This window comes from Oryctolagus cuniculus, chromosome 19, assembly GCF_964237555.1.
Source record: "Oryctolagus cuniculus chromosome 19, mOryCun1.1, whole genome shotgun sequence".
NCBI classification, from domain to species: domain Eukaryota; kingdom Metazoa; phylum Chordata; class Mammalia; order Lagomorpha; family Leporidae; genus Oryctolagus; species Oryctolagus cuniculus.
In genome coordinates, this window is record NC_091450.1 from 44991916 (window position 1) to 45007359 (window position 15444).

General features: G+C 44.3%; 1 protein-coding gene across 3 annotated transcripts in view; it reads left to right on the top strand.

The window, feature by feature from the left end:
- The window catches only part of LOC100354908 (S-adenosyl-L-methionine-dependent tRNA 4-demethylwyosine synthase TYW1), a 210166-nt gene that overhangs the window by 38821 nt on the left and 155901 nt on the right, over nt 1-15444 (top strand). For all 3 annotated transcript variants that reach the window (XR_011384574.1, XM_070064497.1, XM_070064498.1), the window contains exons 8-9: nt 6309-6426; nt 13901-13953. Coding sequence is in view for 2 of the 3 variants with exons in the window: in XM_070064497.1 (XP_069920598.1) it covers nt 6309-6426; nt 13901-13953 (171 nt within the window). In the remaining variant the exon portion in view is untranslated. The remainder of the gene's footprint in view (nt 1-6308; nt 6427-13900; nt 13954-15444) is intronic.

Below are 15444 nucleotides of genomic sequence, written 5' to 3' on the forward strand. Positions count from 1 at the left end.
GAGATCTTCCATCTGCTGGTTCACTCCCCAAATGGCTGCAGTAATTTTGGCTGGGCCAGGCCGAAGCTAGGAGCCAGGAGATTCCTCTGGTCTCCCGCATGGGTGCAGGGGCCCAAGGACCTGTTCTGTTGCCTTTTTTTTTTTTTTTTTAATTTTTAAGAAAGCTTTTATTTAATGAATACAAATTTTGTAGGTACAGCTTTAGGAATATAGCAGTTCTTCCCCCAATACCCACCCTCCCACCCCAACTCCCTCTCTCATCTCCACTCCCTCTCCCATTCCATTCTTCATTAAGATTTATTAAAAAAAAAAAAGATTTTTATTTATTTACTTAACAGGTTGAGTTACAGACAGTGAGAGAGAGAGAGAGAAAGGTCTTCCTTCCGTTGGTTCACTCCTCAAATGGCCACAATGGTCAGAGCTATGCCGATCTGAAGCCAGGAGCCAGGAGCTTCTTCCTGGTCTCCCATGCAGATGCAGGGGCCCAAGCACTTGGACCATCTTCCACTGCCTTCCCAGGCCAAAGCAGAGAGCTGGACTGGAAGAGGAGCAGCCGGGACTAGAACCCGGTGCCCATATGGGATGCCGGTGCCGCAGGTGGTAGATTAACCTAGTATGCCATGGTGCCGACCCCAAGATTCATCTTTAATTCACTTTATATACAAAAGACCAACTCTATACTAAGTAATGATTTCTACAATTTGCACCCACACAGACACATCAAGTATAAAGTACTGTTTGAAAACAAGTTTTACAGTTAATTCTCATGGTACAACTCATTAAGGACAGAGGTCCTGCGTGGTTACTGCAGTGAGAAAGCAGGAAGCTAATGTCATAATAATTATGTTTAAGGCTTTGAGTCTTTAAAAGTCACCTAGAAATAAAAGGTGATGTGCTTTCAACCTCAAAGCTGCCTTTATATTATTATATTCAAGAAGGTTAACACCTAGGAGATTAGAAGTAGAATTAGATCATCTTGACCTAGGCATGGCCTGTGCAGGCTACAACACCTCATAGTGAGTTCTGAAGTTAGTTCTATAAGTCAGGTCATCAAACAGAATCACTGAGTCAGAGTAAAGCTCTTGATACACCTGGTCAGACTGCTGTCCCACAACTTCAAAAAATAGCCTTAAAACCTAGTGTAGCCGGCGCCACGGCTCACTAGGTTAATCCTCCGCCTGTGGTGCTGGCACCCTGGGTTCTAGTCCCGGTCGGGGCGCCGGATTCTGTCCCGGTTGCTCCTCTTCCAGTCCAGCTCTCTGCTGTGGCCCTGGAAGGCTGTGGAGGATGGCCCAAGTGCTCGGGCCTTGCACCTGCATGGGAGACCAGGAGGAAGCAACTGGCTCCTGGCTTCAGATCAGCGCGGTGCGCTGGCCGCAGAGGCCATTGAGGGGTGAACCAATGGAAGGAAGACCTTTCTGTCCTTCTCTCTCACTGTCTAACTCTGCCTGTCAAAGATAGATAGATAGATAGATAGATAGATAGAGTGTACAGAAAACCTTGAATCATGACAAAAGTTGGTCGTTTTAGAACTGACACATGACCCGTGAGTGGTATATTGGGGATGTACTTATCAAAGAACTAGGTCTCTGAGAATGTGGACTTAAATTATAGCAGAAGGAATATTATACATGAAGATAAGGGGTTTTTTTGTTTTGTTTTAAAGATTTATTTATAAGTCAGAATTACAGTGGGAGAGCAAGAGATAGAGTTATCTTAATAATCGCTGGTTCACTTCACAAATGGAGGCAGTGCCAGGGCTGGGCCAGGCCAAAGCCAGGAGCTTTTTCCAGGTCTCCCCTGTGGGTACAGGGGCCCAAGAACTTGGCTATCCTCTGCTGTTTTCTCAGGCTCATTAAGAGGGAGCTGTATTGGGAGTGGAGCAGCCAGGACTCAAACCAACGCTTAAATTGGATGCTGGCAATGCAGATGGCAACTTAACCCTCTATGCTACAGCACTGGCCCCAAAGAAAAAGTTTTTAGTACTGGAAGTTGACAGTTCTAGGGTCACTTACTGAAGAGTGGGGTGTGTTTGGGGCTAGGTCGGCTCTGACAGTTTTGAGGCATTGACCCATTTATTCAACCAACGTTTACTGAATTCTCACCTTGTGACCATATGGCTCCAGGCCCAGGCAGGTTGATGCACAGAAAAATGACTGCAGAGAACCTAGAGATTCCATATCCTTAGTTTTGGTATGAATTGACGAAGGGAGTCACCTGATAGCCAGCAAGGGTCTGTAGAACCAACAGAAAAACTCTTTCTCAGAAGACATATTTTGGGTCATCAAAATCTTGTTTATTGTAAAACACCTATTGGGCAGTTATCTGACTTGGTGGCATTTGACCTTAAAAACCTTTAACATGTCACTGTTTTGGTCTTGTTTTTATCCTAGGCAAAACTGGGGTGGCACCATTGTTTCTGGAATGATGGTATGAAAATGAACTGGGAAGAACCATATGATAGCCTTAAAAAAACAAAAGGAAAGTAATACTATTGTTTTACCTGAGTGATACACAGCTATAGGCCAGTGCCATGGCTCTCTTGGCTGGTCCTCCGCCTGCGGTGCCGGCACCCCGGGTTCTAGTCCCGGTAGGGGCGCCGGATTCTGTCCCGGTTGCTCCTCTTCCAGTCCAGTTCTCTGCTGTGGCCCGGGAGTGTAGTGGAGGATGGCCCAAGTGCTTGGGCCCTGCACCTGCATGGGAGACCAGGAGGAAGTATCTGGCTCCTGGCTTCGAATCAGCGCAGGGCCAGCCATGGCGACCATTAGGGGAGTGAACCAATGGAAGGAAGACCTTTCTCTCTCTCTCTCTCACTGTCTATAACTCTCTCTCTCTCTCTCTCACTCTCTAATGCTGCCTGGCCAAAAAAAAAAAAAAAAAAAAGATACACAGGCTATAAAGGACTTCTTATTATTTATAGCTATTTTCGTTAATGCTTATAATTGGCTTTCCTTTTACGTGCTAGAGAACAGCAGCTTTGAAGAGTGTCCAGCACAGTGGGTGCAGGAGATGGGGGTTGGAAATTCACACCATATTTTAGGGTGGTAACTACAGATGTCCCTGAGGGGAGACCAAGGCCGTGGTAAGAGTGAGGTGCTGTGGACAGAAAGAACTGCTGTGTTGGCAACTGAAGCTCTTGAACTTGTTCACCCATTGCTAAATGGGGGGTGTACAGGAGAGGGAAAAGTCGGGGTTGACTGATTCTGGGATTTTCAATGATTTCTGCTTAGGCCGGGTAACAGGTATAAACAAATACATAAAAATGCATGTGTCTTACATGGTTGTTATATTTTGCATCTTCAGTGGTTATTATATTGTTACATTTGGGGGCAGAGAACGGGCAGTGTCTGCACCCAGGAGATTAGAATTGGAATTTGAGTGGTGCAGTAAACATCCTTGGGCGAGTTCTGAAGCACTGGGTTTCTTTTTAGCAATGAAATTACTACTGCCTCTGGAAGATAGGCCTAAACAGCTGGAGAGGGAAGTGATGATAAATGTTGTTTGTCCCACTGCCGGAGCCCTTCTCCAGTAGCTGCTGTGCCTGAATCCGGAGCAGCAGCACTCACATTTCATAACTGTGAGTTTCCCTGGTGGTTGGGCACGGACGGTGTTCATTTTATAGGGGTCAGAAGTTTCTGTTGGTGGCCTCAAGGGGCATCTGTGGAGCTCTGGTCACAGTATTCAGAGGCCAAGATCATGGAGTGAGTGCAGTTTTGCATTTATGTGGTCTTTGGGGCAGGCAAATAAGCCGGTCATATTTTGTGATGACTGAGGTTTTTGAGGGCTAATAGTGCAGCCTCCTATCAACCTTCGCATGATTGGTGGAGGAGCCATGTGGAATTGCTTCAGAGACATTTAAATGCTCTCAAGGTCAAGGATAGTTCACTTGGCATTGCCATAAGACTTCTTTTTCAAGTATACTTCTTTTAAGTCTGAACTAGATTTTTAAAAAGCTGAAGAATTCCTCCTTTTATTTTAAAACACTTTAGCAAAATAATAACCAGTGCCTTTTTATTTTTTATAAAATGCCTACCATTAAGCCAATTACTTTTGTAATAGATAAAAAATGATTGATGCTTGTTTATAAATTTTTTCAGTTCCGTCTGGAAATGTGTAGTTAAGAACTCTATTAACAGAAGCAGAATTGCTCATTAGCTTTGCATTTTGATGGCACTTTGTGATTTGGAATGCTGACTTTCAGACCGACAGAACGTAATGCGGGTGTACATTTCTCATTTGGTACATTGGACTCTCTAAAGAGCTTTTTCACTGATTTCCTGTTAGAGAGCAAGTCCCTGAAGTAATAGAGAAAGCAGAGAAATTAACTCTAAATTCCTGTGGTTTATTTTCTGTGTATGTACAGTTTTAAAAAATGTTTAATCTTGTTTTACTAGGATACTTTAATCAGTTTGTAGAAAAATGAAAGATTTTGGTGCAAACATTTTTTTTTTCTTGACAGGCAGAGTTAGTGAGAGAGAGAGAGAGAGAGAGAAAGGTCTTCCTTCCATTGGTTCACCTTCCAAATGGCTGCTATGGCTGGCGCGCTGCACCAATCTGCAGCCAGGAGCCAGGTGCTTCCTCCTGGTCTCGCATGCAGGTGCAGGGCCCAAGCACCTGGGCCATCCTCCACTGCCTTCCTGGGCTACAGCAGAGAGCTGGACTGGAAGAGGAGCAACCGGGACAGAACCGGTGCCCCAACCAGTACTAGAACACGGAGTGCCGGTGCCACAGGAGGAGGATTAGCCTAGTGAGCTGCGGTGCCGGCCGGTGCAAACATTTTTTTTGAAAGATTTATTTATTTAAATATTTGAAAGCCAGAGCAACAAAGAGAGAGAGAGAGAGAGAGATCTTCTGTTCACTGGTTCATTCTGCAGATGGCTACAACAGCCAGGGCTGAGCCGGGAGGAAACCAGGAGCTAGGAACATCATCCTGGTCTCCTACATGGGTGGCAGGGGCCCAAGTGTTTGGGCCATCATCCACTGCCTTCCCAGGCACATTCGCAGGAGCCTGGATGGAAGCAGAGTAACTGGGACACAAACTGGCGCTCTGGTGTGGGATGCTGGCCTCACAGGTGGTGCCACAGTGCTGGTCCTTGTACATGCCGTGTGTGGAAAACTAAGAATATCCCTGACCATGTAGTGATGTAGTGAATTGCTAGTACCTGTTGCTTGGCTTCATCGCCTGTCAACCTGTGGGCATCGTTTTTCAGAAACCCTTCTCCTAGCCCCGTCTCTATTAATCTGAAGCAGATCCTCAGCAGATCAACTGTAAGGCGTTTTCATTTTAGATAGAAAGATAATCAGTGAGTGTACGCACTGGCTGACTAGGTTTGAGTGTCTGGACACTTAAGGTGGTTAGGCACTGGTGGTGAGACCACTGGCAATGTCACGTAGCTTGGATTGTACCTTTTAGTAACCAGGTTGATGAGTGTCTCCTCTGAAATGTAACACAGAGTCTGTGTTGTCTCTGAAATGGTTAATTAGCACTCTCCCTCTTTCAAAAAGATGTTGTGATAACTTAAATACACACACCCCCAAGATTGTAAAAGGAAGAGACAGGGAAGGGGTAAATGAAGGTCACCTTGTCCTATGAAGCCAATGACAATGGATACATAACAAGTGTGGAGTCATAACAGTGATCAGAAGCATGCTGAATTTTCCAGTGGCCAAAGTCAAAAGGAAACACAAGCAGTTTGATATTATCCTCAGGATGTCTTCACTATATCATTCCTGTCACCAGAGAGTTATCTCTCCCATGTGATGTTTGAGGCGATGGGTGGTGGGGTAGGTGCTCTGAGCTAGTGGCTCTCCTTTTTCCCCTTGTTTTGGGGGTTGACAAGTGTAATAAGGCAGGAGCTGTAATTTATTGAATACCTATTATTCTATCAGTCATTGTGCCAGGCGATTTTACTTCATTTCATCTTTAACATATTCCTGCTCTGCGCATAATTGTTTTTGTCCTTTTTCAGGTGAGGAAATTGAAATCCAGAGAAAGCAAGTAATTTGCCAGGGTTAGGCAGCTGTCTGCGCTCACATTGCTAAGAACATTTGACCTCTAGACAAGTGAATGGTTGGATTAATGTGTATGGGCGTTTATGGGTGTATGTATTTGAGCATATCGGTACTCTTTTAAGAAGAGTATCAAGATCTTTGTCTCACTGGAAATGGGATCATTTCCTAGAGATTAGGGTTCTGGGCCATTGTTTGTGATGAACCTTTTTTAGTGATGCTAGGCGTTCTTGATTCAAGGTTACCTTATTCTTTGCACATTGCCAATTCTGGATTTCATCCTTTGTGTTTTAATACAGAGAGAAAAGGAGCAGCAGGAAGAGAAAACTAGTTTGTTCAGGAGCACAGGGAAGAATGAAGATGATGGGAGAAGAGCTATGATAACTCCTGCTCTCCGAGAAGCCCTTACTAAGCAAGGTGAAGAATTTGTGAGAATCTTTGTTAAACGTTCTAACTCAATGCCTAAGAGAAAGGAATAAACTAGGGACCGCCAATGGGGACAGAAATGAAGTCACTCCCTTGTTAGCTCAACAGCTGTGTCACAGTGGCAGGTGCAGTCATGAAAAGCTTCGTCCTCTCATTTCCATGGGTCACTTATGCATTTCATCCTTGCTTGGTTTATTGGGATATTACCATCATTGTGGCTCAAAGTGAAAGAAAATGCTATCTATCACTGACTCACAAATCACTGTTTATTAAAGAAAAACTACTAAATGCAGGAGAAAGCTTATATGAGGGGACTCTAAAAAGTTCAAGGAAAACTGAATTAAAAGAAGGTCATGGGCTGGTATTGTGGTGCAGCAGGTTGAGCTATTGCCCGCAACCTGGCATCCCATAGAAGTGCTGGTTTGAGTCCTGGCTGCTCTGCTTCTGGTCTGGTTCCTTGCTAATGCACCTGGGAAAGCATTGGAAGATGGCCCAAGTGCTTGGGACCCTGCACTCACATGGGAGACCCACATGGAGATGCAGGCTCCTGGCTTTGGCCTGGCCCAGCCCTGGCCATTGCACCGTCTGGGGTGTGAACCAGCAGATGGAAGATTTCTCTCTGTTTCTTCCTCTTTGTCTGTAACTCTGCCTTTCAAATAAATAAAATTAATCTTCTATTAAACTTCTTTATGGTGTAAAAGCATTTAGAAACCCACACGAATAAGGAATCTTTAAAAAGTTCATGAAGTATGAGTATTATGATAAACTGTGCATGGTTTCAAAATATTTTTGCACCAAGATGAACTTATCTTATAATTTCATTTTCCATAAGTGATGTGAAATATCCCCATATGATACAGAGCTGGGTTAATTATGCATAAATGTCATGTCTGAAATTGGGTGGTTATACTTAATTAAGGAGGCTATAGTTGAATGGGCAGATTGTGTCCTGTAGAAGGAAAAATAGTGAGCAAGAGTCAGGAGACTGACTTCCTTCCTTCTTACCCTCCTAACTCCATCTTCCTCTCTCCCTCCTCTCTGTATTTATGAAGAACATTTTATGTGGCAGTTTTCGCAATACAGAGAAACACAGGCTAACATGCCTCCTTTAAGGAATCATGAATTGGATAGAAGATACAGATATATGTGAGGATATGTCAGAAATTCATAGGAAAATGAGCTTATTTTTATGCAAAAAGCTTTTGAGGCCGACACCAAGGCTCACTAGGCTAATCCTCCAACCGCGGCACCGGCATCCTGGTTTCTAGTCCCAGTTGGGGCACCAGATTCTGTCCCGGTTGCTCCTCTTCCAGTCCAGACTCTGCTGTGGCCCGGGAGTGCAGTGGAGGATGGCCCAAATGCTTGGGCCCTGCACCCTCATGGGAGACCAGGAGAAGGCGCCTGGCTCCTGGCTTCGGATCGGTGCAGCGCGCCGGCCGTAGCAGCCATTTGTGGTGTGAACCAACGGAAGGAAGACCTTTCTCTCTGTCTCTCTCTCTCTCACTGTCAAACTCGGCCTGTCAAAAAAAAAAATAGCTTTTGAAATCCATGCATAGTTTTTTCATAATACACAATTTTTCATGAGCTTTTTTTTGTTGTTGTTGTTTTAATTTTATTTGACAAAGAGAACCATCTGCTGGTTCTCTTCTACAGGTGTCTGCAATGGCTAGGAGTGGGCTGGGGTCAGAGCTGGGTGCTGGGATCACAATCCGGGTCTCCCATGAGGGTGGCAGGGAACCTTACTTAAGCTACCATCACTGCCTCTCAGGGTTTGCATTGGTGGGAAGTTGGAGTCAGGAGCTGGGGCCAGGAATCAAACCCAGGAACCAAGCTATGAGACACAGGCATTTTTAACTGATAGGCTAAATGCCTACTCTTCCGTGAGCTTTTTGAAGACTTCTCCTGTATATAATGTGCTTTTTCATTGGGATAGACTATTGTGATTTATTTAAATCTGTTTTAAAAGATTTTTTATTTGAAAGGCAGAGCAACAGAGAGAGAGATGAATGGATGGATGGATGGATGGATGGACGGACAGATGGACAGATAAATAAATTGATCAATTGATAAATCTTCCATCCACTGGTTCACTCACTAAATGACTGTAATAGCAAGGACTGAGCCAGGATGAAGCCAAGGGCCAGGAGCTCTATCCAGATGTACCTTGTGGGTGGCGGGGGGCCAAGTCCTTGGGGCCGTCATCTGCTGCCTTCCCAGACACATTAGCAGGAAGCTGGATCAGAAGCCGAGTAGCTGGGAATGAACCGGTGCTCTGATACGGGATGTTGCCATCACAGGCAGCAGTTTAACACACTGCACCATAGTCTTACTATTTGTTTTGTACTTTTCTCATCTGTTCTTTGATTTTCTTTTGTCTGTTTTTCTATTCGTTTTCTCTCGTTCACTTATTTTTATTTTATTTGAAAAACAGAATGAGAAAGAGGGACAGAGAACAAGAGACAGCGAGAGTGCCAGGGCTGCAGCAGGTCGAAGCCAGGAGCGTGGAACTGCAGCCAGGTTTTCCACATGGGCCATCTTCTGCTGCCTTTTCAGTCACATTAGCAAGGAACTGGATTGGAAGCAGAGCAGCAGTGACTTGAACCAGTGCTCCTAACCTGCTGCTCCACAACACAAGCCCCCTCTGCGTTCTAAAAAAAAATGATTCTCTGGTATATTGTTGTTGGCTTATTAGCTGTAATACTTTGGTTATTTATTAGTTGCCTGAAAATTTATCCTGTATGTCTTTACATGTGACAGTCTATGAGTCTTATTAGACTACTTCATGTATAATAGAAGAATCTTGCAATAGTATATACTTCAGTTTCTCCCCATTCCCCCCTCTGTTTTTAGAAGAATTATTTGAAAGAGACAGAAGTCTCCTTCCATCTGCTGGTTCATTTCCCAAATGCCTGCCACGGCCCGGCTGGGCTCGGTTGAAGCCAGGAGCTGGGAACTCAATCCAGGTTTCCCACATGGGTGGGGATCCAACTACTTGAACCATAATTGGCTGCCTCTCAGGGTGCACATTAGCAGTGAGTTGGAATGGGAGTGGAGCCAGGACTTGAACTCAGACACTCCACTGTGGGAAGTGGGCATCCCCAGTGGTACCTTCTTGATCCCTGTGCCAAATGCCTTTCCCCATTCACCTTTCTTTTGTTATTATGTATTTTACTTTTACAGGTTATAAACTCTACAATGCATTGTTATTAATTTTGCTTACACAGTTGGTTTCTTCTGTTAAAGATTTGCGTCATTATAAAGCATTTTTTTCTTTACTCCGGGAGTTACCTCTTTCTTGATCTTTAGTCCTTTGTTTTTGTCCTTGTTCTGTCTGGTATCCTTTAACCTCTGTGCAAGAACTGCCTTTTTTTTTTTTTTTTTTTTTAAGTTTTATTGATTTGACATGTAGAGTTATAGACAGTGAGAGAGAGACAGAGAGAAAGGTCTTCCTTCCATTGGTTCACCCCCCAAAATAGCCGCCACGGCCAGCGCTGCATCCATCCGAAGCCAGGAGCCAGGTGCTTCCTCCTGGTCTCCCATGCCGGTGCAGGGCCCAAGCAATCAGCCGAGTGCCTTCCCCTTGCCCTCATTTCTGGAGGGGATGTTTTGCTGGGTATAAAATTGTAGGTGGACAGCATTGTTTTCTCTCAGCATTCCAAAGGTGGTGTTCCATTAGCCTCTTGCTCACTTGCTGCTGCTAAGAGCCCAGCAGTCAGCCATCGTTCATTTGTGCCTTTGAATGTGATACTCCCTTCCCCAACTACTTTAAAGATTTTCTCTTAATTACTGATTTTGGACAGTTTAATGTTACATATTAAATAGCTCTTACCTGAAGTCCTTGTGACCAGAAATATTTTAAAGTTTGGTGTTTTTTCACCTATTAGAATACTGACATGAAATGTACTGGTTAAGCATCCTGACAGGTGCCAACAGCTACTCAAAACATTTCAGAATCTGTAGCATTTTGGATTTCAGATGTTTGGATCAGGGAGCTCAACTTGTTAGTGTCTCAATGTACTGTTCATGTTTCTTTTACTTGGGTTTCATTTTGCTTCTCAATTCTTTTTTTTTTTTTTTTTTTTTTTTCCTCACAGGCAGAGTGGATAGTGAGAGAGACAGAGAGAAAGGTCTTCCTTTTTGCCGTTGGTTCACCCTCCAGTGGCAGCCACGGCTGGCGCACCGCGCTGATCCAATGGCAGGAGCCAGGTACTTCTCCTGGTCTCCCATGGGGTGCAGGGCCCAAGCACCTGGGCCATCCTCCACTGCCTTCCCGGGCCACAGCAGAGAGCTGGCCTGGAAGAGGGGCAACCGGGACTAGAACCTGGTGTGGTGGCGGCGCTAGGTGAAGGATTAGCCTTGTGAGCCGCAGTGCCGGCCCGCTTCTCAATTCTTTGGTTTTATCATTTTTATGAAATTTAGACAAATTTTTTCCATTATTTCTTCAGATATTTTTCTGTTCCCTTTCCCTCTTCTTTGGGTGCTGTAATTAAAATAGGGTGCTTGAATTTGACCCACAGTTCACTGATGCTCTTTTTCATTTAAAAAATTTTTATTTTTCATTAACTTGAAAAAGAGAGAAGCACTGAGGATAGAGAGAAAGACATTTCATCCATTGGTTTATTCCTCAGTTGCGCACAATAACCGGACTGGGCCAGGGACAGGGTGAAGCCAGGAGCCTGAACCTCAGTCCAGGTCTCCTGCCTGAGAGGCAGGGACCTGCCTACTTGAGCCTTCACCTGCTGCCTCCCAGGGTGCACATTAACGAGAAGTTAAAAGCAGAGCTTGAGACTCCATTATGAGATGTGCGTATTCCAAGCAGCATCCTTTGGTGTTTTTTTTTTTTTTTTTAATTTATTTATTTGAAAGGCAGGGATTCAGAGGGAGAGAGAGAGAGAGAGAGAGGTCTTCTGTCCGCTGGTTCACTCTCCAACTGGATGCAGTGGCTGGAACTGCGCCAATCCGAAGCCAGGAGCCAGGAGCTTCTTCTGGGTCTCCCACGCAGGTGCAGGGGCCCAAGGACTTGGGCCATCTTCTACTGTTTTCCCAGGCCACAGCAGAGAGCTGGTTCAAAAGTGGAGTAGCCAGGACTTGAACCGGCACCCACATGGGATGCTGGCACCTCAGGCCAGGGCATTAATCTGCTGTGCCGCAGTGCTGGCCCTCAAGAGAGATTCTTTCATCCACTGGTTTACTCCCTGAATGGCCCCAATGGCCAGGGTGGGCCAGGTTGAAGCCAGGAGCCAGGAGCTTCTGGGTCTCCCATGTGGGTGCAGGGGCTTAAGGAATTGGGCCATCTTCTGCTGCTTTCCCAGGCACATTAGCAAGGAGCTGGATTGGAAGTGGAGCAGCTGGGACTTGAACTGGCAGCCATATGGGGTTCTGGTGCCTCAGGCGGAGACTTAGCCTACTACACCATATCACTGGCCCCTCAAGCAGCATCTTAATGGCCGTGTCAAATGCCTACCGCAGTTTCTGATAATCTGTGATTGGATGACAGACCTAATTTTACCTTGTTAGTTGCCTTAGTACAAGTGTGTTTAATCTTTTTTCCTGGTGTGAGGAACAGTTACTTTGAGCTTTGAGTCTGACTTTTACATGTTGTGAGGTGAGACAGAGCCAACTCAGTGGAGGGCTAAGTCTTCTTCACAATAGAGATGAAACACTTGACGTCCTGTATGCAAAGCCTTGTGGATCTTGAGGTTCCCAGGACGAGTGGTCGTTTGGACACACATCCCGGTCTGCTGGTACACCCGGTGAGCTGCAGGTGCATCTTTAATCCTTCCAGATGGCTCTTTCCCATCCTTGGGTAAATTTTCTCACATGTGTACTCATCAGTACTCAGACACTTGATAGAAATCGTCTGCAGACTCTTGCGTTCTTTGTGTAGCTTTTCTCTCTTTGTACTCCACCCTGCAGACTCCTTTGCTTTCACTGGACTGTCTCAGCTCCCTCCTCAGCTGAGGGAATCCTTTGGGCTTCTCCCTGCCACGTGACCTGGAAACTTCCCAGACAGAAGCTGGGGTAATGGAGAGCTCCTCATTGACAGCTCCTCTCTGTCCTTTTTGCCTGATGCTGACTGTCCTAAAAGCTGCTGTTTCCTGTATGTTGTCCACTCTTTGTTAATTTGAGTAGGATAGTGAATCTTCTTTGTTATTCTGTCTAGGTTGGTAGCAGAATTCTGCCCTGTGATTTTCAGCAACTGCATACTCTTGGCTTAATCTTGATATTGTGGCCAGCTACAGATCTTTCGATTCTGTAGTGTATCGTGTTTTCCACACCTAAATGCAAAGTTTTGTGCAGCCCTCTGTATCTCAGGAGGAAGAGATTTAAAGAACTAATATAATAGAGCATGATTTCTGTGCTAATAAAAGCAGCGGCGTAATATGGGAACCCAACACAAGAAATAGAATTTTCTCTGGGACACCTTTAACTGGTTATTCTGATTCAGAGATTGGTTATTCAGTTGGATGCACTTCCATCTTCAAGTAGATAAGCAGTGCTGTATTCGTATGCGAGAAGTTTACATAAATGTGGGAGAGGATAAAAGACAAAGCTTGTAAATGTTGCCACTAGAGACGGGTAATCTAAGTTGACATTGTTCCATCAGTCATCGCACAGTGAAGCTGCATGTTTAACCAGCCGCTGGTCCACTTAGGCCGTCATCAGACTGCGTTCCTCGTTCCTGTGGTTCATCTCCAAGAGTCTTTTTGTGCCAGAGACTCGTGATAATTGCGGCTTATTATTTGAAACCTCATGAGAAACTTCATTGAATGCTTTCTGAAATCAGAATGCTCTACTTGTTTGCTCTATTTGTTTGTTTAAAAAGGAAATGAGATTACTTTGGCATGGCCTTTTCTATGCCTTTCCTGTCTTCTATGGCTCAGAAATTTTAAATGATAGGCTGTGGGGTGCCACTCAGAGTTCATGTGCCGTTGTGGTTCCTTGAATCTGATTTCTCCGCTTGTTGGATCAGCATTTCTTTGTTTTAATCTCCTGTTGCCCACCTGATTATTCACCTTCTTGTTTTCGGAGATTACGGGTGATAGTAGCCTGTCATTCATGTGAAATGCATGATTCCTTCTGCTTTCTGGCTAAGCATAAAGTTCATTTTTGTAATTGTTCCCCATGCCCTTGTGTTCTTGATCATTTGTTAATTGTGTTGCTCAGTCTTTTAGAACTTTACTGAATTTTGGCCTATGAGACCTGTTAGATATTGAGAAGTTAAAATTTCCCCGTATAATTTTGGGTTAGCTTGTTTTTGAAAAAAATAATTTGAGTTTATGTTTTTAGATGCACGTGCATTTTAAATTTTCTCATTTTAGTTAATGAAATCTTCAGTGTTTTCTGCGATGATGCTGTTGACTGCCGTAATTTAAGCAAAGAAAAATGTTTTTGCTCAATTTTGATACGTTTTGATTTGAAGCTTTTGGTTGGTTAATTTTGTGTTTCCTGTTTTTCTGTTCAGGCTATCAGCTGATTGGGAGCCACTCTGGGGTGAAGCTCTGCAGGTGGACAAAGGTATTTCTTTATTTTCATTCAAGTGTTGCATGTACCTTTCTTGTGCTGTTATGTGTAATCAATAAATTTACTATTTAAAATATAATTTGTTTTTAATCAAATGCATAGACTTTTAGATGAATTTTTAAATGAGTTCAACATATTTTGAACCCATATGAACTCCAATTAAGATACAAATTAATTTTCTCACCTCAGCAAATTTCATGGCACTCATTTGTGTTTGCTGTCTCCTGCCCTCCCTCAAGCACACAGTGTTCTAACTGCTGTTGCTCTTGTTTGGTTTTGGCTTTCTAGACTCTCGTGTGAGTTGAAGCGTGTGATCTTTAGTCACTGTGATTTTGGAAGTCCAGGATACTGTTTCTGCACTACATTCATGCTGTAGCATTTATCTTCAGTTCATTCACTTTTATTACTCAGTACTATTCTGTCGCACGAATATGCGTGTTTTCTGTTCTGTGCGTAGACATTTGGTCTGTTTCCAGTTTTGTCTGTTGTGAGCAAAATCTCTAGGAACATCGTTCCACAAAAGCTTGTGTCAATATTTATATATATGCCAGTTTTCCCAGAAGGATCAGCGCGACTTGACATTTTTAATCACTGGAGGAATGTTCCGAGTTTTGCATAGTGAGGGTACCACTGGACATTCTCAGCAGCAGTGCGTGAGGGTTTCAGTGTCTGCACCCAAACACCATTTGTTGACTACAGCAGTCGTAGTGACTGCCAAGTGACCTTCATCGATGCTTTGGCTTTCCTGATGACCGGTGATGTTGGACATCTTTTTTATTTGTTTAATGGATGTTTGCATATCTTCTTGGGAGAAAAGTCTCTTTAAGTCATTTGGCAATCTTAACTTTGGGCTATTTATCTTGTGGGATGGTCAGAGTTCTTTCTCTGTGGACAATAATAGTTCTTTATCACGTGTGCGATTTGCTTCTCCCGCCACTGTTGGTGGCTGTGTCCCCAGGGACTGCGTTACTGCAGGCCGACTGCAACTCAGCTCCTAATGATCAGGCCCTCCAGCCCTGCCTTGCAGATCTTTTTCCCACCTGTCCTGTCCTGGGTCAGGTTCCCCATGCAGAACTGTTCTCAGCCTCATCGCTGTTATTGATCAGTTCAAATCTGACATTTCCAAATAGCCTTTCTTCTTTCAGTCATGCTTAATTTTTTTATATCCTTCATTCCTGTTCTTAAACCTTTCTACCCTAGGTTCTTGCTACTGTTTCCTGCTAACGTTCCATTTCTGTATGCCCCTTCCAGTGTGATTCTGGCCTCCCCTTTGACCAGCCTGTTCTGTTGTGCCCTCTGTAACTTGACAGGAAACACCCCCTCTATCCTTGTCTTTCTACCGAATGCCCCTGCCCATGTTGCCATAGTCCACACCTGACCTTTGCTTGTTGTATCAGTGACATCAGTGGGCCTCCCAAAGACAGAATCCAATTCTTAGCCCCTAAACTTGTCAGAATATCGAGCAATCTCGGCATATCTCTGTGC